The sequence below is a fragment of the Passer montanus genome, unplaced genomic scaffold (assembly GCF_014805655.1).
Source record: "Passer montanus isolate IOZ18808 unplaced genomic scaffold, ASM1480565v1 scaffold11, whole genome shotgun sequence".
Lineage (NCBI taxonomy): Eukaryota > Metazoa > Chordata > Aves > Passeriformes > Passeridae > Passer > Passer montanus.
In genome coordinates this window covers 6,028,053-6,055,430 of record NW_024357613.1, presented here as the reverse complement: position 1 = coordinate 6,055,430, position 27,378 = coordinate 6,028,053, and the positions used below count along the sequence as shown (strand labels likewise).

The window sequence follows — 27,378 nt, the reverse complement described above, 5'->3', positions numbered from 1 at the left end:
ACTTTATAGCCCTCTTTTGCTTCAAATAGTTTTGGACTTGATTAGTTTTATATTGCAGTTAAGAACTTGAGAAAAAAGCATTATTCCATTTTATTAGTATCAGATTCCAATAGGGAATAAAGCCTTCATGACTTAATATCAGAGTCTATTGGCTGACAGAATCTATCAGAGTGACCATCCATATTACTCAGAGGTCCTGATGTCATTTGTTGTTCTCAGAACTACTTGCCCTATTCAGCTCTGATGCTTTTGTGGTCTCTGCTTCACTTCTCACTACTGCCTTGCCATCAAAACTACAATTAACCAGCTAATCTTTGACATGTCAAAATACACTTGGTCCTTCAGGCTATTTCCTCTTGTCAAGAAAAGCATTATTTTCAGTAATCAGACAAATGTATTTGCCAATGCAAATGCAGCTTACACAAATTCTCTTTTCATATACAACACCACTGTTTACAATGACACCACCAATACTGTTGTATTACCCGTGCTCTTCAAAAAGAATTGCCCTTTTGTTCTAAATTACTCTTATTTTAAGTATAAACATCTGGGTAAGTTGAATAGAAAAATAATCAGCTAATCCCATTTGCAATAAACTAAACAAAACTCACTTGGATTTCAAATACCAAAATTAAATCACCAGTGAAACCAGTAACTTTATTTAAAAAAAATCCCAAACTACAACTAACTGAGTTAGAAGTAACTGTGGTAGGTCAACCATTGCAGCTGGCAGATGCCCATCCAACCACTCTCACTTCCCCTCCTTTCCTGGACAGGGGGAGAGAGTAAGATGAAAAAGTGTATGGGTCAAGATAAAAGACTGGGAAGTCATGTACCAATTACTATCACGGGCAAAACAGACTTGACTTGGAAAAAATTAGTGGAAATTAAAAATTGAGTACAATAGTGAGGAAACAAAGACAAAACCTAAAAACTTCTTCCTGCTAGTCCCCCTTCTCCCCAGGCTCAACTTCACTGCTTTGTTCCAAAGTTCTCTACATCTCAGGGATGGAGGTTATACTCAGTCCATAACTTCATCTCACACATTCCTTCCTCACACTTTATCCCCATTCTGCTGTGCATCCCTACCACAGGATACACCTTCACAAACTGCTCCAACATGGGTCTTTTTCATGAGCACAATTCCCACCAGGTGCCTGTTCCCGCATGAGCTCTCCATGGGCCACCTTTTCCTCTACTGCACCATTGGCCTGTTGCAGTGTGGGGTCCTCCAAGACCCCGGTGTGTTGCAATGTGGACATCAGCTCCAACATGGCTTTCAACGGGCTGTGAGGAAATCTCTGCTCCAGTGCCTGGAGCATCTCCTCCCCTCCTTCTGCTCTGACCTGGGTGCCCTGAAAGCATTCACATTTTTGAACTGCTCAACATTTGGCACTAGGCAAATTAAAGTAGTACCTTTTCTAAACCTATGAAGGATGGTTTCTTAGCAAGGTGTGAAGATAGCTTGCATATGAACTGTGAGCAATGTTAAGAATCAACTCTGAAAGCAACGTGGCTTTAGTTTATACAGGTTGATGGGAACAGAACACATATGACAGCCAGCTGCCCATTTTCTAAATAGCAGTTCAAGTCAGGTTTAGCAGCACTTTCTTCATTACCCAGACATGACAGCAAAAAATGTAAACTTTGAATTCGATTTCTTGAACATCATGGAATTTTTTAGAGCTCATAAAGAATGAAGGAGTTTTTTTTGTTTGTTTACTCTTATGTGTTTGGGGTTTTTTAGTTGTTTTTTTAAATGGGTGAATGCTCCTATAGTTTTGTGCCTTCATTAAGGAAGAATGTTTTAGAAGCCCATTATGTAGAAAGCAGACTAAGGTGAGATAGAGCTTCTAATTTGCTTCTTCAATCAGACATGAAATTAATGTTTATCCAATCTGTGACAGAAAAAAGAGAGATATGTGGAGTCCAGCAGAAACACAGCAGTTTTGGAGGTGTCTATTTCTATGATGCCCTTCAGACCTATGTTGACAGGCACAGCCTTGCAGTCCAGAGCTCAGTAAATGTATCCAACTCTTTCTGTGGACCTCTAAGTACCTGAGTACTACGTAAACGTTACAGAAAATCCAATAACGTGTTTTAAATGAATAGACCTTGCTTTCTGTATAATTAATTTTTTGATCAAGAAGAACCATAACAAAAATAGAAATGCTTTTCTTTTAAAAAAAGCTATATTCCTATCGAGTTTAAAAATATTCAATATTTCAGAAGTGACAGAACCACGACTACTCACACAATTACAGTTTGATTCATTTTCTCATAACATTTAGTTAAAAGACAGTACATTTCTTTTTCCTGCTGTCTGAATCCCTTTAACTCCAACAATATGAGAATGAAGGAACAGAGATACGTAGAGGTTTATAGGCTGGGGAAATTAGCCTGCTTTCAAAATTTGACCAGATTTGTTTCCAACTACTACATCACACATGTGATCTGGCCTTAACAATAATACATATCTGTAACAAGTAAGGCTCATGAGAGTCAGGCACTCCTCAAAGCAAAAGAAGAGATCTAAGACCAATTAAAGTAATTTTGCTTGTAACTGCAGGTCTGAGGCACAAAATAAAGCAAAAACATTATAGAAAACTTATTTCAGCTTCAAAGTATCAGTCTCACTTATATGTACTATTTGAATTAGAATGCAGGCTGTTGACAATGATTATACCAAAACGCATCTAATACAAAACTGCTGAGGTACCAGTTTAAAGGTGAGAAACATTCACACTAACTGAAAATGCAATAAAACATCAAAATAACTTCTCTTAAAAAGAAAATAAAATATATTTAACAGGGTAATTTACAAAAACTATTTTTAAATTTTATAAAGGTAGAAGAAACTTTGATAAGCTTTTACTATGTTATGCCAAGAATCCTAACTTTGTTTTATGCTATTTTGGCATAAAACATCAAAAAATTATCTTCTGCAATTTTTGATGCCCACTAGATTTGTATTAAGGCCAGAAGGCATTTCTGCATTCTGCAGAGGCTACCACTGTTTTGCACAAGTTAAGGCATGATGCCACTCATCCATCAGCTTACAACACACTGTGCCCAGGGCAAGACACTGCTTTCAGACTTGGTGATTACCTTATAAATCTATACTGCTCCAATTCCAGCTGTATTCTCCAAACTTTGAAAAGACAACTGCAACTACATTGTATTTGTTGCAAATGCAAGGTCAAACCATTCTATGTTTCTATGAAGGGAAATTGTCTCAGAGTTTGAACACACATCCCACATGTTAAACTTTTAACTGTGGCTTTCAATGCCTAAGATGTGGGGAGCAGGTTGGAAAACTGACTGAAGAGTCAACAAAAACTATTTTCACTTTTGTTTTTAAGCCAATTTCTTTATTAGTAAAATCAGATATAACTTCTTTTAAAAGCTTATGAAGTGTGTTGGAATCATAGAAACGTTCATGAATATTCAATAATAGCATTGGAAGTAAAATCATGTAATGTATAATACTATAGAAGTATGGAGCAGCAAGAAACATGGCTACCTTCTGGATGGGTATAAATGACAGCTGGAAAGCACAGAGGGAGTTATTGCTGGAAAAATGTGGTATAGACCTTTTAATTGGAATTTTTAAAAAAATATTTAAAAGATTTTATTCCATCATAAAAGGAATGAAAATTTGAATTCCTTGTTACCTTTTTTTTTTTTTGCTAGTATTTATATCCTTTAAAAATATTTTTAGAAAAAATAATAGAGGTAGTTCCCACTGTACATTAAGGGCGTATCCCTGAGAAGAGAGACAGTTACCAATTTGTCAGATAAAGCAATTTTTCCTCATCAAGATAAGCACTAGAGCTATATGTAATAACTTACAAAACACATATCTTTAAATATACACCAGCAAAGTATGAAGAATGAAGCAAGCAGGATGGAAAGGAAGCAGAAAATTATCAGGATTGTCACTTAAGCACTACTTCTAACTAATACCTGACAATCACCTTATTTTTACGTCTTTCAGCGTGACTGATTTGATTCACCTGAGGACAAAAATAAAGGTGGTGAAAATGCAACTGCTCAGAAAACAGGCAGAAGACAACTGTCACAGGAGATATTTATCAGGCCTTCAGTTGCCTAGAAGTATCAGCTGAGATCTTGTGAAAATGTTATCCAGACAAAAATGTGAAATGTGAAAATGTTATACCAGCATCTACTTCAGCTGATGATCCTACTCTCTGCCTTTTACTGCTGCATACATATATACAGTATATATATGAAATATATTGTCCCTGTGTATATAAACTGTGCTCATGAATCCACCTGCCATAGCATTAATTCTTACAGGAAAAACTGCTTTCCTGTTAAACAAAGTACTTCATTACTTACACTACTAAAGGCTAGAAAACAGCGCAATGACTGGCAAAGCAAATGCAAAAGTATAAAGAAAGCAGCAACACCTATCAGCGTATTCCTTTCTGAGAAATGTATGCATTAGAGAGGTTGACAAGTAAAATGAAGTTTTGAAGCAAGAATCAATTTAATACAGAGTAAAAAATGGTGAAAGAAACTTGCTTGGATGAAGTGGTTTAAAGTGCCTAGCTGAGCAAAGAAAGCTCATGAGTTTTGATAGAAAACAGTATATGTGCAGAGCAATAAGCAGAGCCGGCACAAGCAAGTGCTCTTTCCTCAGTTTGTAACATGCTACATTTTTGCTGTGCAATTCGTTATGCAGGAATAAAACATTGCACACTGCTGGGCTCCAGAATCTTCAAGAACAGCCGCAGCAATTACACTGGTAACTCTTGGATTGGTATCATCTCTCATCCTCACCTTCTACATTTCTGATTAATTATAAGACTGACTAGATACGACAAACAAGAGAAAATAAGTCCCAGAATTTTAGCCTTTATATTTTTTTCCTTTTAACCTTCCCAATGTTTTGAAGACCAAAAACACAAAACTGAGTACAAGCAAAACTGAAATTAATCAACACTTTAACTATAGTTTCTTTGAAAATGTAGGAACTGAGTTTTGGGTCACAAACACAATGGCTTCCAAATTTTTCCTCTTCTGGAGACCATTTTTCTTTCACCTCCACTGTTCCAAAAAGTTTTGAAACTACAAATACACTTCAGATTACTGTTTCTATACTACGACATACATAGGAAACTTTAGAAATCCCTTGAAGGAAAGTTTCAGGCAAAAAAAGCTAATTTCAAAGCAATTAAATGAGTCCATGGCAGGGGAAAAACATTCCACATCCTCCCTTTTCTATTTCTTCTTGATTTATATACATCAATCTGCTTTAGCCTCTTCCCCACAACAAAATTAAGAATTATGCTAGTAGTGGCATGCTGAATGAAATAAAAGAGCATGATGAACCAGACAGTCTTCCTACACTCAAGTTACTAAGTTTCTCTAAGTTAACACTCTGTATATATTAATAAGTTCCCATTACCAGAGTAATAAATTTCAGCTTTTTAAACTATTTCCCACACAAATTTTTTTATAAAGCCTGAAATATTTTGTTTGTTTTGTTCCCTTACTTTTTTTGCTTGATATAAGCAGAGTACTGATAACGAGGTGAGTTTGTAGGAATTATATTGCTAACTAGAAGAGCAAGCATAAATAGCACTTTTCCATTCTACATTCATTCTGTTCATCCAGCTTTGTCCTTATATTCAGAGCAGGCTTTTCTACTGTCACTTTCAGTTTCAACAGTGATTACACATTATCTCTCTCTCTATTAAAACCATGATCTACTTGATTATGTGCCCTAGCTGAAAAGTACTGTGAAAACAGGAAGCAATTTAAAATGGTAATTTGGTGTATCTAAATAATTTCAATTACTAAAAGCTGCTGCCAAACTTTTTTAATTTTGTAAACTCTGATTTTAGGTAGATGGTGTTGCAAAGTCACTCTGATAAAGTACCAGTGATTTTACTGTCACTCACTGATATTGGTTATGTACCAATATGTTTGCATATGCATCTTCTAATTGCTATTCACAACTTCATACTGGATAATGACTGCAGTAAATTAATTACATACTGACACATTCTTGTCATGTGGAGGGTTTTTCTCTCCACTCACCATAAAAATGTTAAATACCTCAAAGCTACGACTGCTAAAATAAACCTACAGTTTTTTGTTTGTTGCTGGTTTTTTTTTTTTTGGTTAGTTGGGTTTGCTTGTTCGTTTTTTCAAAAAATAAGGTGTTATTTTAACATATTAGCAACAATATTGTTACAGCATTAAAAGCTGCTGCCAAACTTTTTTAATTTTGTAAACTCTGATTTTAGGTAGATGGTGTTGCAAAGTCACTCTGATAAAGTACCAGTGATTTTACTGTCACTCACTGATATTGGTTATGTACCAATATGTTTGCATATGCATCTTCTAATTGCTATTCACAACTTCACACTGCAGTGGTCCTCCTAATAATTAATTACATACTGACACATTCTTGTCATGTGGAGGGTTTTTCTCTCCACTCACCATAAAAATGTTAAATACCTCAAAGCTACGACTGCTAAAATAAACCTACAGTTTTTTGTTTGTTGCTGGTTTTTTTTTTGGTTGGTTGGGTTTGCTTGTTCATTTTTTCAAAAAATAAGGTGTTATTTTAACATATTAGCAACAATATTGTTACAGCATTTTGGATTTCTTAGGAACTTACCATTTGCAGACCAAACTTTAAACTTCTCAGAGATGTTTTTTATTGAAGAATTCTGAACTTATATCAGTGTACATAATCACTGTAATTAGAGGTGTAGCAATGTTTCAGCTGCTTCACCAATACTGTTACAAGGAGTTTGAAGAGCAGTGTACCTACGAAAAGGTACAAACACACACACAGAGAACAGTATTTGGAAAGATTAAGCATACCTGTGTTCGCAGAATTTCGCCTTTTGACAGTTGCATATCACCAGTCAACTCTTTCACAGTAATGCCAAGTGGCTCCAGACGCTTGCTGAAGTAATTTGTCATTTCGGCTGCCAAAGCCTTCATAGGAGCAACATACACAATCTGCACCAAAACAACACTCACTTGATAAATGAGCAAACCCCACAATGTTGTTTGTTTCATGGCAACCATTACAAATCACAATTTATTGTGAAATATGATGCCAGGCACTTACACTGAAAAATCTTAATAGTGATATATGAAAAGTAGTTATCTTTGTTGGATAAGTGTGCAGCTGTTTAAAGGACAATGGATTTTGTTTATACAGCCTCATCACTTTGAAAATTGGTTCTGCATGAAAGCTAAATACATTTTCATAGCTTTTTATGCACATAATAAGATTTTTAGAACACAAGTAAGAATAGCTTTAACAATAATGAAGCAAATCAAAACTGGCCTTATCTTTAACTTGGAAAAGTCTAATATCCTTGAGAACTTCCTGATTTCATATTCTGTGCATAACAAATAATAGATTCCACCTTACAAGTTAAAAAGCTGTTATTTGGTTCATTAAACTCCTACCTTAAACTCATCCTTTTTGATAACACCATGCTGGACATGCTGGCGAATTTCATGAAGGATTGTCAGCATGGCAATGTTGGTCTTCCCAGCTCCAGTGGGGGCACAGATCAGCATGTTCTCGTTTGTGTTGTAGGCAGTCTCGAAAACTATGGACTGGATTCGGTTTAGCCTTTTCATGCCTTTAAAAGCAAGTTGTCCAATCTGTTGAAACAAACAACACACATATCTTGGATTTTTCATAGAAGTTTGTACATGTGTGTATCTATGTATACATTAATCATAAGAAAAAGAGCACATGGAAACAAACCTTCAGATACCAGTCGTAATATATTTAGTATTCCAAGTTTTTTTTATTCTGAGGATACTACTTCTACTCAACCCTCAAACAGGGAATCAATAAAGAAAACAAATTACAGCACGATAACATCCGCTAAAATTAATCAAAATCTTTAGCTTCATGCTATTTCACCACCTAATTTTTTTACTGAAGTGTGGGAACAAAACTAATATGCAGTAAAATATGGAACTATTAGTAACTAAACATCAGTAAAACAGCATTAACAAGAAAAGAACAATATACATCTCAAAATCCAGGATGAAAAACTATGACTACTCTACTGGAAGATGAGGCAGCCAAACAATGGAACTCAGTAATTTTGCAAACACAGACACACAAATTCAGTAAAACTTTCTCTTGCTTCTGAGAAGATCTTCATCTTGCAATTGTTCATGTTCAGACCTTTCTCCAACAATATTGACAACAAGCTGCAGTACCAAAGGCAACATAAAACTTGTACATGTAGTCCAAAACAAGCATAAGAGAATGTTTAGAAAAAAAAAAAATTTACAGTTGATACAGGAAATTATGCTTAATAGAATTTAATGCATGTTTAAATTTTATAAAGTACAAATCATAAGTTACAGTAATACTTTGCTCCTATTGGGCTCTCTGAAAAATTATATTTTTACCAGGAAAGAACCACTGTACAGAAACAGTGGCAGTTCCTGCATTTGAAGATTATAAAACTGAACAGTCCCTAAAATATAAAATTAATTTTTTAATCAGCTTAGTTTTTCTTAGTTACTTTTCAAAGATGTTTAAAATAGACTGCAGAATACCTAATTATTTTCTTTCTACAGATTTAATTACCTGCTTCTACTACAAAGAATGAAAAGTATCTTACTGATATATTTTAAGATTATAATTTTTATTTTTTTGTAGGAAACAACAAAAGTACAGTAAAGAACAAGCCTCAAAAAATCTTCTGAAGATCTTTTCCATTATTCTGGGTGCTTTAATTAATTTACAGTGGTTTTCTATGGTAAAAGCCTCTCTACCAAATATACTTCCTAATTCATTCCAATACCAAGCAAATTATTTGAGCAGGACTTCCCCAAGTAATGCAAGCTTAGGAATGAGGGCTTCATCAGCTATTTACATCAAATACTTCACTTAATTTTGCAACAAACAACACTAAGTCTATCATTATGCTGCAGCTTCCTTGTAGTAGCCTCGTGTGAGGGTTATGATACAAATTACAAATTTAAATTAACAGACCGTTACCATTTTCACAAAAAAATGAAAATGCTCTACTCTTAAATCTAAAGGAATGATGTACTTAATGACTAACCAACTGTAGTTTTATTTTAAAAGGCTTTGAACATGAAAAAACAACATTCACTGATCTAGAAATCAACGAAAAAGCTACGCAATCAACACTCTTTTTGAAAAACGTCCTTTTCAATTTAACAGTGCCTTTGTCTTAGAGCTTTTGGGTTGAAAACTTCCTACGCCCCACTGAAAAAGTAAGTACTATTCAAACCATGAAGTGCATTTGTATTTGTAGGATTGACAAATCTCAAATATATCCAAACATCTATTTTAAACCATTGTCTCTTTGGTGAACAAAAACAAAGAATCTAATGTAACTAATTTTTGCACTTGTCATCTGAAGTTTCTTCAGATTTTTAGTCACTGAATTTCAGGATTACAACAACTTTCACTGTCACTGTATTTGCAAAGTTTACTCTGCTTGCAACACTACAGGAAGAAAGCTTATTTCTTTTGCACCAAGTTTTGTATACATAATGTGTACTTTGTGTGTCATCTTCAAAATTAATTTCATCTTCATGAATGAGACTCAACGTATTAAAGGTTTCTGGGAGACCTGTTGAATATTCTCAGTACTATCAGGGTTCAATCAGCTATTTGCATGGCCTCCTTAGTCATTTTAGGTTTCTAACTTGCCTGTTACTTCATTTGGAGATTTCTTGACAGGTCTTTATAATTGGTTGTGTTTTTCCTTTCCCCTTCCACTCCATCGAGTTACTTTTAGAAGCTATTATAAACACTGCATAAAGTTCACACTGATGAACACCATTTAGTGTGTTTATAACAAAGGATCTACAGAGAGAAACTTACAAAGACAACTAGTGATTACAGAATTGAACTAAGAAAACACTACATTACACAATATTACATTATTTAAAGATGCAATTTTTAAACAAAAGCAGAAAGACTGTTGTCTAAATGAAGTCCAGCCTAAATATCTTCAGAAATGTATGACAGGAATTTTTCACAGTTACCCAACTGAATTTGTGTGGCTTTACACATACAGATCACCTTACAGCAATGTGATTGTTAATACCCTTAAATATATCTTAAGTTTTCTTAAACTACTGCCTGTAAAAATATGCTGCTCCAGTTTCTCTCAAACTTTAAGTGCACAGCATAAAACATCTTTTTCCTTTCCTTTACATTTGGCAGAAATTACATATACTAGAGCCCTAGGACATGCAATTGTAAACAAAAATAAACACATATTTAGAAAAATAAAAGTAATTTCCTGCCTCTTTTCCTATTGGAAAATATTAACACCGTGGATTAAGATTGACTTGGTAAGCAGCAATTAAAAAACAGATGTTCCAGAAAAAAATAGAGGAAGCTGTGTAGCAAGTTAGAAAAATTAACTTCAGCTTGTTTTCTAGAAAGATGCTAAGCCTATTGAAATAGGAATATTAAGAGCAGAATAAAGATTAAGCAAAAAAACCAAACCCAAACCAAACAAACAAACAAAAAAACCCAAACCTACAAAAAAGCCTGGTTAAGAACTAGAACTTTTAAAAAATAATGGTATTCTGAATCAGAACCTAGTTTTTCATCCAACACACCAATTAATTTTCAAGCTGGCACTCACAAATCAATATACAATATTCAGAATCACAAAACAGTCAATGAATAATCTTTGCAAGTTAACTCTGCAGGAATATATGAAAGATTAAAAAGGCTACAAGAGAAAGTACCTCTAGAGGGAAAAAATATCCTAAGACATCTTCGAACTAAGTCCCCATTAAGTTACAAAATATTATCTTTCCTCTAAATTTCATTTTATTCCATGCAGTAAGTACAAATGCATATCTGAAACCAGTAGTTTTGCCCTTATAAAAGAGTAAGGCAAATACAGAAATACAACAGTAGGCATGGAAGTCCACAGTTTGACAAAGGTACTAGAAGATTTATTTTTTTAAATTGTCATTTGCACATACTACATATTTTTAAAATGGAAAACAATTTTTTTCCCCTCTGGCACATAAACATCAGTCACAGCTTCTACAAACCAACTCCTTTTCAGACAAACCAATGAAACCCCTTCTTGCTTAAAGGACTGGTAGCCACTGGATGGCAGAAAGTGATTTTGACTGAAAATTAATGAGATGCAACATTTTTAGCCTTCTACAGCTGATTTATCCCTATAATTCAACACAAACCATAGGAAGTTTGAGTAGAATACAATCTGAATGTTACCCTCAACTAACAGGATTTCAAGCCTATGATGATGCCATTTTTACACAAGTATGAATCAATACGAAAAGCCACTGAGAAGCAACTCTTTCCACAAACCAGATGATACTCAAAGCAGCTGTGACGTGAATGAATAAACCCCTTGATTTTACTTCAGTAAGCTTTCAAATTCTCTCCCATGGAATTTATTGTAACAACTAATGCATTTATGAATAAATGAGATTACACTTAATCAAGATATTCTAAATCAGAAATTTCATCAGAAAGATATTTGTGTGTTGGTGCTCCGACAGCAATTTAAAAATAGGACAAATTTGTTTAAGTCATTCAAGTAATATTCATTAACAAGTCCTCACAGTTCAGTCTGCAGGCAAGCTTCAGCTCTGAAACATAACTGCTTTAGCAACACAGTAGTGGCAGCATCTGCCCTAAATAGCACAGATCATCAGCACTTAAGACAGAGTTTTAGTCATGCAATTCATCACCAAGACCTTGTAGAAATGCTCTGTAATGATGACGACTTCTTCTGTCATATTATAATAAAGTAATAAGATTACTACCCATTTATCTTAGAGATAATCCATTGCACCCATAAGCCAAGGCTGAGCTTTCATTTCATGTAGTATTTGTCCTACACATTGGCTTAATTTTAATGTAGAACTATTTTATGCAAAGTATCTTATATATTCTCAGGTGAAACAAATCCCATTCTGCAGTCAGCTGTTCTACTATACTTTCAGTTAAAAAGCTAATTGATCTAACTGGTAATAGTATGACTAATCCATGCTTTTTTACATAAAAACCATGAAATTCAGGATGCAAAGCTCTGCTGTTCCTTGTTCTGACACATAAATAATCTCTAGGTCATCTTTCTACTCTGCTGTCCTCTGGAATGTTGCTGGTTAAAACACCTATCTATGCATATATACTCATATGCACACACAAATATATGTTTTTATATGTATGTATAGACACATATACATTTTAATAAATACATTCCCATTATCCTTCTGAGTAATGAATAATTAGTAGTTCCCCCCTGCTTTCTAATTATGTATCTATACACTTAAAGCACTTTTGTGCCAGTGTAAATCCTATTTTGTTACTGAAGGTACACCCAGAAATAAACATAGATGTTATACCTGGGGACTTCCACAGCTCCCTCTCCTGATGATACTTTTCATATTCTGCTACTTCCATGAAAAAGTGGTAGCTCATGAGATTTAGGAAGAGAAATAAATAAAAATGTAACTATATAAATAGCGTAAAAGTAAAATTATTTTTATATTATCTTAGAAGAACTGTTTGAGAATATAATTTTCTACCTGCCCCAAAGACTGAAATGTTGTCTTTCAAAGTGTGCATATACATTTTAAGCAAAGGCTCATAACACGTAAAAGAAAAACTGCATGATGTTTGGATCTGCTCCATTTAGCACCAAATCATATCAGTGAGATTTCATTGGACTTAGGGGAACAATTTTTGCAGGAACAAGTAGCACACACAAAGATACGAAAATTATACAAGCGTACCAAATAGACCTTATGACTGGCTTTGGGCCATAATCTGCATTACAATTTCTTCAAGTAACTACAAATTATATCCCATCCAAAGTATAATACCTGAAGAGTTATGTGCTATAAAGAAAGCTTGGAGTAAAACGTTAGACAGATGCAAATAACAAAGGGCACCAGAGAACCAGCAGCTTATTTCAACACCATACCTGCTACACCTGACTAGCCTAGAAGGGAAAGCAGTTCTTGCATGGTATGGGCCGTTGGGGTCACTGTTAGCAGCAACCACATGTCACAGAATCATTTAACTTAGAAATCATTAAGTTCAGCCCCTCTGTTCAAAGCAGGATCATTTACACCTATGCAGTTACATTTCAACTATCAACCAGGATGGAGACTCCATAACCTTTCTCTGCAAAGTGTACCAGTATTTGACCACCTCACAATAAAAAATTCCTCTGTTCAGGTGAAATTTCTTGTGTCTTAATTTGTGCCCATTTCCTCTGGAGCTGGGCACCACTGATGAGAGTCTGGCTCTCTCTTTGTTAATCATTCTCACATCAGGTATTTATATACCCTTGTCAGATTCCCCCTAAGCCTCCTCTTCAGCTCTCTCACAATTTCCTCACCCCAAAGATGCTCCAGTCCTTTAATAAGATTAAGTCAGAAGAATTCCTAGAAAAAACAAATAATGAACCATAAGGGTAAAATTATACTCTGATATTTTAGAACAGAGAAGCCCATATAAGACTTCTTTAAATATGTTCTTAGTTGGAATTAATCATCTTTTAGAAAACTGTACAGAGTCTTAATTTTAAAATTATCACCCCATTCAGTGATTAATGCAGTAAGTATTTAAGTAGTAGTGGCCATCAGATACCAGGGGAATGTCCACACTTTCAAGCTATATTAGGATCTTTAAACTCAAAATGAACAGTGCAAAATTCTCCTGGATTCTAACAGAGTTCACTAGAGTAAAAGGAAGTATCCTGAGAGGAAAAAAAGTTATATAGTCATTCTATATTAAAGGATCACCCCAGCTCAAAGTCACAATAGCACAAAAACAATGAAAATTATTATGATTTTGCTTTTTTAGGAATGTTGTTTCTAAATTGTTTTTAAAAACTGCCTCTCCAGACCTTTTATACTTCACATTTACCAAACACTAAGAGTATTATTGAATTATTCAATTCTCAAAAATGTCAAAATTCTGGGCAGCTCATAACAGTGACTGCTGTTCAAGAAACAAACTTTCACTAAAGAAGATCCAGACTCCATCCAGAGAAGTCCCGAACACTTTCATTAAAAAACAAATTGCAGCAAAATTAGGAGTATAATATTCTCCTACCACCTACAGAAACATAGGTCCTCCTTGAAAAAAAGAGCAAGTGAAAACCAAAACAAGTCAAAGAAAAAAAGCCTCTGTCTCTGGTTTTGTGTAAATGTGTTTTTGTTTGGTTCTTTGATTTTTTTATTTTTTTTTTGGTTGTTGTTGCTGTTTGTTTGTCTTGTTTGTCATCAGTCCTGCCTTCTGCACTCTTGAAGAAAGAAGAGCGATCTATTCAAAATCAAGTGGTTTTAGGGAAAATATTTACCTTCATATATGGCAGCTAAGAGTTTACATGCCTGAAGCAATTTCAACAAAAATCCTTGTAAGTCTATAGTTACATTGTCACCAACTTTATTATATATAAACTATTCTGCTGATGAGCAACACTATACAAACAACTGCAGCAGTCGTACCTTTTCTACAGACTTCTGAATAATTCAACCACTTACTCTTACACTAAAAACACAACACTGGAAAACATCTGGGTTCAGTGTGTAGATTAAAACCAAAGACATGTGCATGTATATATCCCAAATCCCAAAATCTGAAGGAAATTACAGAACCCCACTATGGCACTATAAGGCTTTCACTGCTCTGAGTTAAAAAAACTGAAACAGCTTGGGGGATCACCTCCCCTCACTGGGAGAATTGTGTTGTGTTCATCAACCTAGTTATAATATGACAAAAGATTATAGACAGAGTGATTATACCCTCTGGTGATTTGATTTGAGGAATTGGTAACAAAGTGTTTCAGAGAGATTTTTCCACAAAAGCAACTCTTTCTACAGAAAATGTGCATAAGTTTTGGCATCCAAACAGACACACAGGAGAGATTCTGATTTCAGTGACACTGCTGCAAACTCAAAAGTATCCAACGTCAAGAGAATTATTCCAGATTACAGCAATGAAATGGAAATCAGAACACAGCCTCCTCTTGGAGCCTTCTGATGCCATTTGTGAATTACACACAAAAATTACCTTGAACTAATGCAGCTGAAGGAAAATTGGCAACAGTTGTGGCATTTCCCAATAACCTCAGAAGTTAAAGTCTTATGAGGATAGAAGGATTTGGGTTTAATTTGATCACATTTCATCCATATTAAATGTAACCAAATAAAGTTTTTCTTCCTTATGAAGTTTAAAAACATGCTGTGCAAAGCTAAAACTATGGGAGAATGAAAGATTAAAAAATAATAAAAGATCAAAAAAGTACAAATTAAAAAAAAATTAAAATCTACATTCAAAATATCTACAATTTTTAAAGAAACACTTTAGATGTCCTGGCCTGCTATGTATTGAGCTGTATCTATCTCCACTATCTCCCTGACTTTTCTACATGGAGCAACGAGGAAACTCATGATGTTTATATGCTACAGTTTATTTTTCAGGTTTTGTTAGGGTTTTTTTCTGATTCAGAGAACACTCTTATAATTTGTTATACTAAATACAACTAAAAGAGACTACTCCTAGCTCTGTTGATGGCATATTGCTTTCATAATTTACTCCACTGGGAAAACACAACGCATCTCTAAGAGGAAAAAACATCACTACTAGATGCACACTGACTCAAAAGCAACTGCAATCAAAAAGATAATATAGGAAAACCTCTCCTAGTTGTTCAAAAATATAGACACTGCAAGGCAAAAGGACAAACCCAACAAATAATAAGGGAAAGACAACCAAGATATTGAGAAAGTAGCTACATACATTCTGGCTATTGGTGAAAAAGAAGTCAGGTTACCAACATGCAGCATAGGAACTGAAGTCCTTTTTTTCTAACCAATATAAAACTATTTCAGCTAACATTTCCCAAGTAAAGAGATTATGATATGCTATGAAACTACATAAAAATTACTTTTTGGTAATTGAAATACTCTATGAATCACCATTTATTAACTAGCTGGAAGAATTTTGTAACAACTGCATCATATCAAGAGAAATTTATCCTTTTTCTTCTTGTTGCATTTTTGAAAGAATGTCACTACTAACACATGAATAGCCCATCAGTTATGAAGTCAATCTTCTAGTCATATAGTTCCTCTACCCCAAAATCTTTTGAAAACATTTAAAATTATTTGGTGATGTCTAAGTAAATTCCTTGATGAACCATCTCAGACCCATTTCTATCACTGAAAGACACAGCTCATCCTTATCTAAGAGAAAAGATTCATGTCTTAAGGAGCATACAGAAATTTGTGCTAATTAAAGACAACATTAAAATCAGACAAACTATAACTTGTCTAAAATAATTTGAGTGAGAGTTAATCTTTTAAATGTTGCAGCATTTCAGAACTAGCATATACCTCCCTCGACTTTCAAACTTCTCACTTTGAGATTACATTTCTTAAAAATTAAAAACAATTTTTGTCTTTGGTATAATTTGAATTAGAATTTAAGATACTATTCTGTATTTCACCTTAAATGAAGACTGAATACTCCTAAGAATGAAAGTCTGCCTTTGGGGATGCTATCAAAGTAAAGCAGACTACTGCACTCTTCCACACTTGTACTGTGAAATTCCACTGAGAAGTGGCTATTCCCTAAACAGGATGCAGCAGAACACGTTATTCATTCTCCAGTCTTAATTACCAAAATGAATAAAACTACTTTGAGTTGTTTTAATTAAAAACTTTACAGATTTCTGCATGTGCTTTATACTAAAGTCCATATTCGTGTCAATGACTAAAGAATGAAAAATTAACACTTAAAAAGTTGCTTTCTCAATTTAAATATTTCACTTGTTATGATCATTTAATGAGGCCAAAAAGAAACCATAACAGCTGCAAAGTCACCAGGTAGACATAATTGGATTTCAAATATTACAGTGATTAAGTACAAGGGGAAAAGAATGCTGTGAACCAGAAAGTTCCATTTCTTTTGAGCTACATGCAGCTGCACTGTGTAAGAACATGTCTACCTGAAATGCTTCTTGGATTTTTTACTGGTCATTGGGTTTACTCTACAAAATTCAATACACAAAAGTCACCCAAATTCCAGTCAGCTGAACTTCACAAACTGGAGCCTAAATATTATCTTCCTTGAAAGCAAGGAACCCTGTTTTTGAGAGTAGGGTAAGAACATTTCATATTACTATATAGTTTTAAAGCACAGATCACTTTCAGTATTTTATTTTTAAATTACCTCTAATTAATTCAATACTATTTTATGCATGTAAAGGCATTAGTTCTAAATGCTCATGTAGAAGTGAATATTTAATCTGTTAATGTAGAAGGCATTTCAGAATAATGTTTTCAAACTATTTACTTTAGCTTATGTTAACACAACAAACTATTTCTTCCTACAAAACCTAACAAAACACAGAAAAACTATCAATGCTTTGGAAGGTAATTATAGCTGAAATTAGTAATAATTTTAACACATCAAGTAAAAATGAAAGAATGGCAAACAGAATATTCCTGGAGGATTAACTATTGCTGTCATCATCTTTCTACAGCTAAATTTTCTTCTCCATTTCACTGAAATTCACACTTTTGCTATGCAAGATGGCAGCCCTGTTTTACAGAAGATGTATTAGAAGATTTTTTCCTAAATTTTACAATAAAAGACTACTATATACTACTTGCAAGATGGCAGCCCTGTTTTACAGAAGATGTATTAGAAGATTTTTTTCCTAAATTTTACAAGAAAAGACTACGAGCACAGTCAGTATTCTACAAGAGCACAGCTCTTTTTGTTTTCATGAATTGCAGCTTAACTAGCAGCGTTCACAGAAGTTTTCCTACCACGGGAAAATAAAAAGGTAGGTGATGGATGATGACTTGTGTGAAAGGGTCACCAAAGTGTGGGAACAATAAAAGTTTAAGTACCAAAAGGCAAAAAGTACAACAGTTTTAAAAGCTAGTTGGAAAAATTGTCTGATTAGTTCTGATTGTAAAATTTATTTTTGTTTGTGCATTACTATCAACAGTGAATGAAATATGCTACAATGAAAAAGAGAACATATACTCTCACAAGCCCCCTGGAGATACATCTCTCAAACTAAGCCAAGCAAAAACTGAAAACCTCCTCTTTGGCAGCATAATCTCCTCCCGACTGGCTGTATCCTGTAATAGCACAGTGTAGATGAGACTTCTGTAATCTACACAGTGTAGATGAAACTTTTGGCTGCCAAATCTGGGTTTGTATTTTATTAAAAGAAGAACTTAAACTAGTTATAAGAATGAGAAAATTGCTCAGAAGTGATGCTCTTCTGCACGAAACAAACAAAACCAAACCAAACCATACAAAAAAAACCCCAGCCTTATTTTTTCTGTGTTTAAGTATTCAGAACCAGTTTTACTGGATGAATCTTTACACAAATTAAAATCCTGACAGGTAAAAGCAGGTACTTTGTTAGATTACTCCTAGGTACAGGCAGATGCATCTACTCCCACAGTGGCTCAGCAGGTGCTTTTCAGCAGCTGGTGCCCTTTACTGGTTTGCCTTTGTAAGTGTTCCCATCAGATTTTCAACTATTTCAGAGGCACCACTACACAATATACACACTCTTGGCAGCTGTGTAGAAAATGAAACAGGCTTAACATTTTATTCAAATCAGATGCAGTCAATTTTATCTCATGTTAATATTAAAAACTCCATTTCCCTATTCATATTTGCTACTTGCATGAAAAGGAGCAACCTAAACAACTATAAGAATATATAAAACTCTTACAAGACAGTATCTAATAAATATTTTAAAGCAATTTTTGCTTTGTGTATTATACACAGTCATGCTAGTTTAAAGAGCAGACTAAAAGAAATGTCTCTATATTCACCAGTACAATGCTTCTATTAGATTTTGACCCGTATTATCAGTGAATTGCTCTTCTCTTTGAACTTCTCTGCCCAAGAAGAGATAACTCCAGATTTTATAGAGCTCTTTTCAAAAAAACCATTGTACACAGATTTAAAAAAGTCTCTCTAAATGAGAAGATCTGTTGACAACCTCACAAACAAAAGGACATTTAAAAACATTATTTTTTATTGTCAAGGATTTTTTTCTTGCTTTACCTACACTTAGTAGTGGGTTTTGCCTGTTGTCATTAGAATCAAGCCCTTGAAAATAAAAATGTATATAAAAACACAGCCCAGACTGACACAACGAAGAGCAAATTTACCAGTTTTTCAATAGAATCCTTGTGCCTCTCAACATCTCCAGTGTCTTAAATGTGGTTTGTTCATGTAACACCATCAAACTCACAAGAGGTTTAAAGGATCTTATTATGAGTATGTAAATAAATAAACTAACACCACAAAAAAACCCCAACTAAAAGTATAATGTATTTTTTGGGACAAAAGGGTTCAAACTGGAAGATTTCACAAGGATGTAACAGTTTTGCTCAAAGTGACCTTGTGGCTGGGACTGCAAAGAATGTTGGTGTGGGAAAATTTCATTTATTACGCCTAGTGTTGTTCATCCTCTGCCTGTCTTGAAAAGTATTCTGAGAAGATTCATGTGTTGAGATAACACACACAGACGTGTTTGAGCTCTGCGCTGCGAGAGAGATCATAAAGGCACAGCCTTGTGATAAACTCAAATGCGTGAAGCTCTGTGATATACTGGGCTTGGTAGTGGGGTGGCTACCTCTCCATTTCCCCTCTGTCCAATAGGATGAGCTAGGCCTAAGGAAACCTGAGTGGCTCTGCCTGCTGGGATGAGCTAAGCCTAAGAGAGCTTGTGTCTGCATGTCTTCTGCCACCCAGCCTTGCTGGCAAAGTAATGAAATACATTTACTCTTTGCATGGCATCTGTGGTCTGGTGGTCACCTGTATGTGTCAATTCACTCAGTATTATACAATCTACTATATCCTAACAGCACCTGGAAACTGATTTTTAAAGAAAAAAGGTAAACGCCTTGGTAATCTTAAAAGGATTAAAAGCACAAAAGATCTTGAACTAAATTGCATATGAGTCTAGGACAAATGCAACTGAAAGAACAAATGATCAGATCACATTTTAAGCACTCCATTTTAGGACACTACAAGGTAGGTAAGGGCATTATATTACAGCTGAAAAGCACGGAGAAGCCTATTGGCCAAAAAAACCACATAGTCTTTCACTGAAAAGTCATCTGAAAAATTTGTGTAGAGACAGCACATGCTGCAAAGGAATTCAGTCTGATTCTAAAAGGATCCAACTTGCCCAGTGTCAAACCAAAGCAAATAAATCTGCTGTCATTCTACCAAAAGACAGGCTTATGGCAGAAGTAGAAAGAGAACACTATTTTGGAATAGGAAGATAGTTACATTGCTAACTGTTATGCTGGTTGCTTTTTTAAATCAGAGACATATTGTACAATCCGGAAAGACTCCTGGGTGCAAGTGGTTACCTATCAATTTCTCCAGTAATCCTGGTAAACCAAAATTATAAGAATCTATAATACTTCCCCATTCTTATGGGACAATAGTAAAAGCCTGTTTTCTTTATACTTTTCTGGTAAAAATCCTTCCAGTTTGTATAAATATAGTCTGGTTTAAAATGGCCACATTACAGTGATTTGATTCACATCATCATGCCAAAAATAAAAGCCACATCATATAAATAGGCCAAGGAGGATGTAGTTTGAGCAAATACAGACTTACATCTGATCAATTATATAATGCCTACCTCCAAAACTTATGTGAGATGTGACATATTTGCTTCCTTTACCTTCATTCCTCCCTATCCCAAAAGAGGTGAACTGTTTATTACTTCCACAATGGTGGATAGACACACATTGTTCCAGTAAGTGCAGGCTGCTGCTCAGTGAAAGCCATCTTTTGCTTCATAGAATCTGACAGAAGATCATGCTTCAGTTCTCATCTACCTCCAATTATTCATCATTCCCTATTTTTTTGCATCCTACATACATCACTTATAAAGACAGAGATTGGCTTGACTATCTCCTTTGCATACAGAACTTTCTTAAAAATAAAATAGTAGAAATCTGGCAAGATGAGGGAGATACAGAAAGATATATAAAAAGTGGTCTATTTATAGCCTCTGTTACTTTAATAATCAACTCTTAATGGGAAATATATATATATACACACACATACCCCATATACATGCTGTACATATGTGTTTTACATAGATAGATGTACTTTCAAAAGATATTTTTAACTATCTAAAATGTATATATTACTGTCTTTTTTAAGTCTGTGATAATGTTGGACTAAGAATGGATGACAGACTCCAGAGAAGTCACACCTGCCAAACATGGAGATGCTTCAGAGAAAATAGTTTTTATTTCTTATCCTGCATTAAGAGACACATCCTCTCAAAGACTGTCACAGTATCAAACACTTTTTTGGTGAGTCAAAAATCACAGTTTTCAATTTCTAAAGGCAAACTACAATCTTTACCAACAAGCATTTCAAAATATTATTTCAAAATATAATTATGAAAAATATAAGACTATTCAATTTTTTTGGTCTTTTGCTATTATTACTTTAAAAGGGAAAATTTTTATGCTCAGTACAGCTCTTTTGAGACAGTTCGTTCTTTCTTGTTTCAGCACTAGCTCAAGCTTTTCTTCTGATATTATAGGAAACCTGATATTTTGATACAGACTCCATATATGAAAAAGTACTCTCTTATTAGGTGGAACTATGTTTGAAACAATACTCTCAAATTATTGGACAAAATTATTGGACCTGTAAAGTATTTCTTAATCACATATTTATTGCTTTATATCTACCTGCTTCATTCCTAATCCTCTACATTGGTGTTAAGTTTTCAACTTGTCAAACTCCTGGTTATTGGAGAGTGGTCATAAATGCTGATCCTCCCAAGCTGTGCTCCCAAGAACTCTACCTCACTGAAGCTGAAACATCCACTTGTCATGTTAAATCAAGGAGCCCAGACTCCCACATTTCATTATGCAATTAATTAAAAGTTGTACTACAACATTCATAAAGCCTTGCTATCCCTGCAATGTATCTGTATTTCAAATACAGTATCAAATCTATTTGATATGACCATATCAGGTTTCTTTTCCTCTAAACTATTTAAATATGTTTTTTTGTTTTAAAGATGTTACACAAAATAAGGTTAGTAATCTGGCACTCATTAAAATCAGTGATTTTATTGCACAAAAAACCTCATCTTACTGGCAAAGGCATATTAGAACAGTAGAAAGGTTTTATGAATCCAGAAAAATGTTATAGTACCATTTCTAGTATTAAAAGCTATATCAATAAAGTAAGACTTTTCTTTTTTCAAAATACTTTTTGATTTATCATAGTGGGAAGATGCTCTCCATTGCTGAAAGAAAAAAGAACTTAGCATTCAGGAAATCATATAGTCACATCTATCTGCACTGAAAGCTGCAGTCAAGTAAGGCACATTCTTAAAAATATTACATTCAATGAATTATATTCAAGCACAGCAAGTGCCTTTCAAAGATGAATTAGTAGCAAGGTACAGAGTGCGTTCAAATTTCTACAACAAGAGATTACAGGTAAATTTTAAAATCAGAATACCACTTTACAGCTTGCACATCATAGCAACAGATCTTTTTGATGAAGAGTTAATAAACTGTTTCTACTAAGAAACAGAATTTTCTTAATGGAAAATATGATAATTTTATACAAGATGGACAATAAATTGCTGATTCAGCATGAAGCATATATTTTTGCTTGCTTTTAGCCAAAGCAATAATATTTATTCCTAGAATTTCAGTGAAACAATGCCTAAAAGCTTCATTTAAGGGTAAGTGAAATAACCAAACAATTTGATGCAGAAATTTTACATATAGTATCTGAAATTCTAAAAAAATTATAAAATACAATTAAATCATATATTGAAGAAAATTAAGCCAGAACTTGTAGGCTTTTACATCATCATCAATGTTGAATCTTAACTCCAATATTTTTGTTCACCTGGTATTGCACATATTCAACCCTCTTTGGACCCCCCCTCCCTGAAATATGAAAACCAAGTGCAACCCCTAATATACGCTACTAGCCATTAAAGCAATTGTACCTTGACATACATGGTTTGCCTTGTCTTAAGTTGGGGTTAATGATTACAGAACTTGTAAACTCTCCTCAGAGCAATGTCTGAGTATAATTCATTGGATAAATGACAAGATTTCAATAAATGCAAAATATTTTAAAAAATTATTCCATATGGTTCAACCATCAATTGCTGTTTGGAAAACAAGCAACTGAAATATGCACTAAGATCAACTTTGGAATTAATGATCCAATATTCTGGATGTGAAAAATGTAATTTATCCAAAAACACGCATACTTTAATTCAGTAGACTTACCTTGTACAATTCTAAAAACAAGAAAACATTACAGGAAAAGAGAGTATATTGATTTTGTAATAATTCCTTCACATAATGCAGAGAGAAAAAAATACCTTTCTTATTTAGATCATTAAGCAGTGCTAGTAAAAGGAAATGGAAATAACATGAAAAAAAAAAGAAATAAATCCTACCCTGAACACCCACTTTAGGCAAAAAGCTGAAGTAATTTTTCACTATCAGCAATTTTTTCACAACTGTTTCCACAATCTTGAAGAGTAACTTTCCCTGGCCTGAGTTTATGACTTTAAAGGTACATTTATTTGGCAAAAAGCCTGGCACAGAATCACTTTATAATAAATACAAAAAATATATTTCACTAATGGTCAAGCTGCACATCAACTGAGCAAAGACAATAAAGCTTAGCTTGTGCTTTCCCAGTTTTTAAAATTCTCATTATTGAAATAATGTAACTGGCGCATCACTTGTACAAAGAGTAGAACCATAATACTTTAAATTAAACTGGCGTGACCAATCAGCTACTTATGAACCACCTGTGCTTGAACAGTGGTAAAATCACAGTTTTCTGAGAAATAATAAATGTCAAGAAAAACAGCTATCTACAAAGGGGGCTGGGGGTGGGATTTGTTGCCTTTCTGTAAGAGCCCTTTGCACCTCCTTCCACGGGACACAGTGCACCCTTCCACCTCTGAACACCAGCGACATTCCTGAGCAGCAGCACAGCTCCCTCTGTGCCACCAGCTCCTGCTCCCAGCTCAACACAGGCAGGAAATAAACAATATGAGACGACACAGGTGGAGTGAGATTGTTAGGGGAAGTGACACAGCAGGCCAGATCACAATGGAGAAAGGTAGGAGGCAAAGCTGGAAAAGGAACACCACAGAGAGCAGGAGAGTGCTGAAGCCAGCTGGTTAGGACATGTTATGGAATGTTTTTATGGCTGTCAAATTGTGCAGGGTTGGTCACTCCTGGTCTCATATTTGCAGTGCATAATGGGATTAGGTAGGAATGGTAGGTGTAAGAATTTAGACCTTTGTCAGTGCATTTGAGTTTCATCTCAGCACCTGTGTTCTTTCAGGCAGTGATTTCACTAATGACGAAGTCATAAACTTTTTAGGAAAGCTCTGACTCTTTGCAAGGAGGCCCTAACTAAACTAAATAATTACTTTGAAAATAGCAGCCGTAAGATTTAAGATAATATAGTACTAAAACTAGCTTAAATGTGTTATTTCTTCACTGTGGAGTGCAGTGGCAGATGCACCCTGGCTACACTGCCAATCCCATAAAAAAGGACCCTGTGTTAATACCTGTCCTAGTCTATGGCATTGCTGCTGCCTTTGGTGTTGGTTCATAGAGGTTTTGCTATTTTGCTTCATACTTCTGCATAAGAAACTATCAAAAAAGGAAGCATATAAATGTTTAAAATGTGGTTAATATGTGGTTTGTTAGAATTAGTGTCTAGAGGAATACATTTCTCTCATCTCTTCTCAACCTGTGTTTACAGGAAACAAGAAAATCTAAGTCTTAACTAATACTTTAAATCATTTAAAATGCAAGATTACTTCCAACTTATATGATGCAGAATTTTAACTTCTGGCCAACAGTTCAAAATAGAAATGAACTCCTTATGAATTCAGTTCTGACCCTAGGAGTTTTGAAGCTGAAATGCAATGGCGTATTCTGAAATAAACGTTACACAGTCAAATACTCTCCCCAAACTGCTGACAATGTGATCAAAATCACAAAGCTCATGAGAAACAGATAAAGAGTTCTGAAATTATTTTTGTGCAAATGAAAACATACAGACTAAAAAGAAAGTGAAGAAGAATATTTAAAATTTTTAATACCGTCAGGATTTCCCCAGAGAAGAGCAAGCACTTATAAAGCTCAATATATAACATTCAAAACCCCAGTAACAATAAATGGCATGGCTGTTCTGAGCCTTTTTTCTCCTGTGGATTATGGGTTGCATGTATATTGACTTGTTAAGCAGGCTGAGTACCTTGATGTCTAGACTAAATGTCTCACATCAAAACCTTACCATTAATGGCACCACGAATAGTAGTCAACAGCAGCAGAACTGTCAACTTGCTCATGATGCCTTTAGAAGTTCCTAGCCATGAAATATCTAGTTATATTTACTGTCATCTCTACTCCTTGACCACCTACTCAAATTTTAGATAATCCTGTATCTATATCTATACAGAGATACAATAGAGCTATTTTATGAGCACCTATACATGTAGGGAAACACCTGAAAATCATTATTTTTCTAGTTTTGCTTACACTACTTCATCCAAAATAAAACACTGACAGAAAATCTTTGTGCTCTCTAAACTGACTCCAGTTAATTGGCAAAAATTTGAAACACCAAACAAGGTGTTTCTGAGCTTAGAGATTTAAAACAGCCATGCAGAGAAAACAAGAAGCAAATAATTTTTCGCTAACAAAGATACATCTTGACAATGTATGTCTTAACTTAAGCAATGGAAGTTACAGCCTATTTTAGCTCCTTGATAAAAAATTTCTATTAAAAAAATTTCAACCCTATGAGTCTCATTAGTGAAATCCTACATAAGCTTGACAAACTTCATAAAATTGGCATCTGTTGTTGCAAATCAATACTAGAGTTGGGGGCAGGAATTACATACATGTGTGTTCAAACAAACAAAATTGTTTTTATTGTTGACACTTCTATTTGATCTCATGTAATAAGAATCATATCAAAGAATAAAGTTCTGAAGATAGTTTCAAAATCTCACTGTAAAACTGAAAAGCAGACCTCTTGATGATAAACAGTCTACAAAAGATAATGACTAATTAAATCTGTATAACTAATGAATTTTTTTACATTTATTTTAAATATTGTATGTGCAAAAATCAGCAAACTATTAATTTTAGATAGGTATTTTTCTGTCTGAACCATATTTTTTCTGAAACCACTTACTGCCTTTTGAAATATTGGTACTTCTTCCAAAACGTTTACAGATTAGTAGGTAGTATTTAGCATAGGAAAAAGACATTTTATTGCAGAAAGCTGTCATGATGAATACTGTCATATAAAATGACAATAGCTGCAGTTTCTGTATTTTTCAATCTGGTTAAGGGCTGTCAGTCAATTCACAAAACATTAGGTACAGTCACCTAAGCAGAAAAGAATAGATTCAGATTCTAAAACTGTCTTCTGTTTTGAAAGAGTTAAATCTTTATTCAGAATGCCAATAAAGTGCCCAGCACACATGCTTATTTCCTGCTTTCCCAGAGAGAAAAAGGTGGAAAGAATGTATCCATGTTATATGCTGCAGAACTAGGAGACATAAAACTTTCCCTGTACACAGAGCTTGCTTTTTACACCTCTGTTCAAATCAATACCAAATCTTCCACTTTTCAATAGATTTGACATATACAACTAGGAGTAAAAAGGTATCTGTGATGGAGTACTGCAAGTTCTAGACTGTAAATAGCAAACAAGAAATTTAGTTCCCTTACCTCAGCTTTTTCACCATTTTAAACCAGTAAAAGTTGAAATGTTAACATTTGTTTTACCTGCATTTTTCCTCTCTGCTCTTTACTTTCTATCATCAAAGCACATTTTGAGATGACTTTGCACCCCACACAGGCTATAACACCACATTTAACACCCCTGAACTGCATCAGACAGTGAGACTGGTGCAGAATGGTGCTGTGTAGTCAGAAGCCAACTTGTACAGGTCAAGGTACAGAAGCTCAGGCTCACTTTTTCCTGTGATCTTCAGAAGAGAACAGAATTGCTGTAATACTTTCATTTCAGACATTCAGATCACAGCTCAAACCCATAAATAACTAAAAATGTAATGCCAAAGGAATGGAGAACTGCAACTCATGAACAAGTAGTTCAGATCAGCAATTCCTTGAATCTGAGTCAACATGAAAGGGATTATATCACTGAACTACATTCCCCAATAAATATTCTTCAAATTAGTAGTGAAGAAATTAACTGTCTGCATTTACCTATCATATCACTGGAAAAACTGG

The 27,378-nt window shown here is 34.4% G+C and overlaps 1 protein-coding gene across 1 annotated transcript in view; it reads right to left on the bottom strand.

Moving 5' to 3' along the window:
- ASCC3 (activating signal cointegrator 1 complex subunit 3) overlaps positions 1–27,378 on the bottom strand; it is a 251,135-nt gene that overhangs the window by 177,902 nt on the left and 45,855 nt on the right. Inside the window, exons 9-10 of the mRNA XM_039727495.1 lie at positions 7,465–7,665; positions 6,865–7,005 (exon numbers count right to left, since the gene is read on the bottom strand). Coding sequence (XP_039583429.1) covers positions 6,865–7,005; positions 7,465–7,665 — 342 coding nt within the window. The remainder of the gene's footprint in view (positions 1–6,864; positions 7,006–7,464; positions 7,666–27,378) is intronic.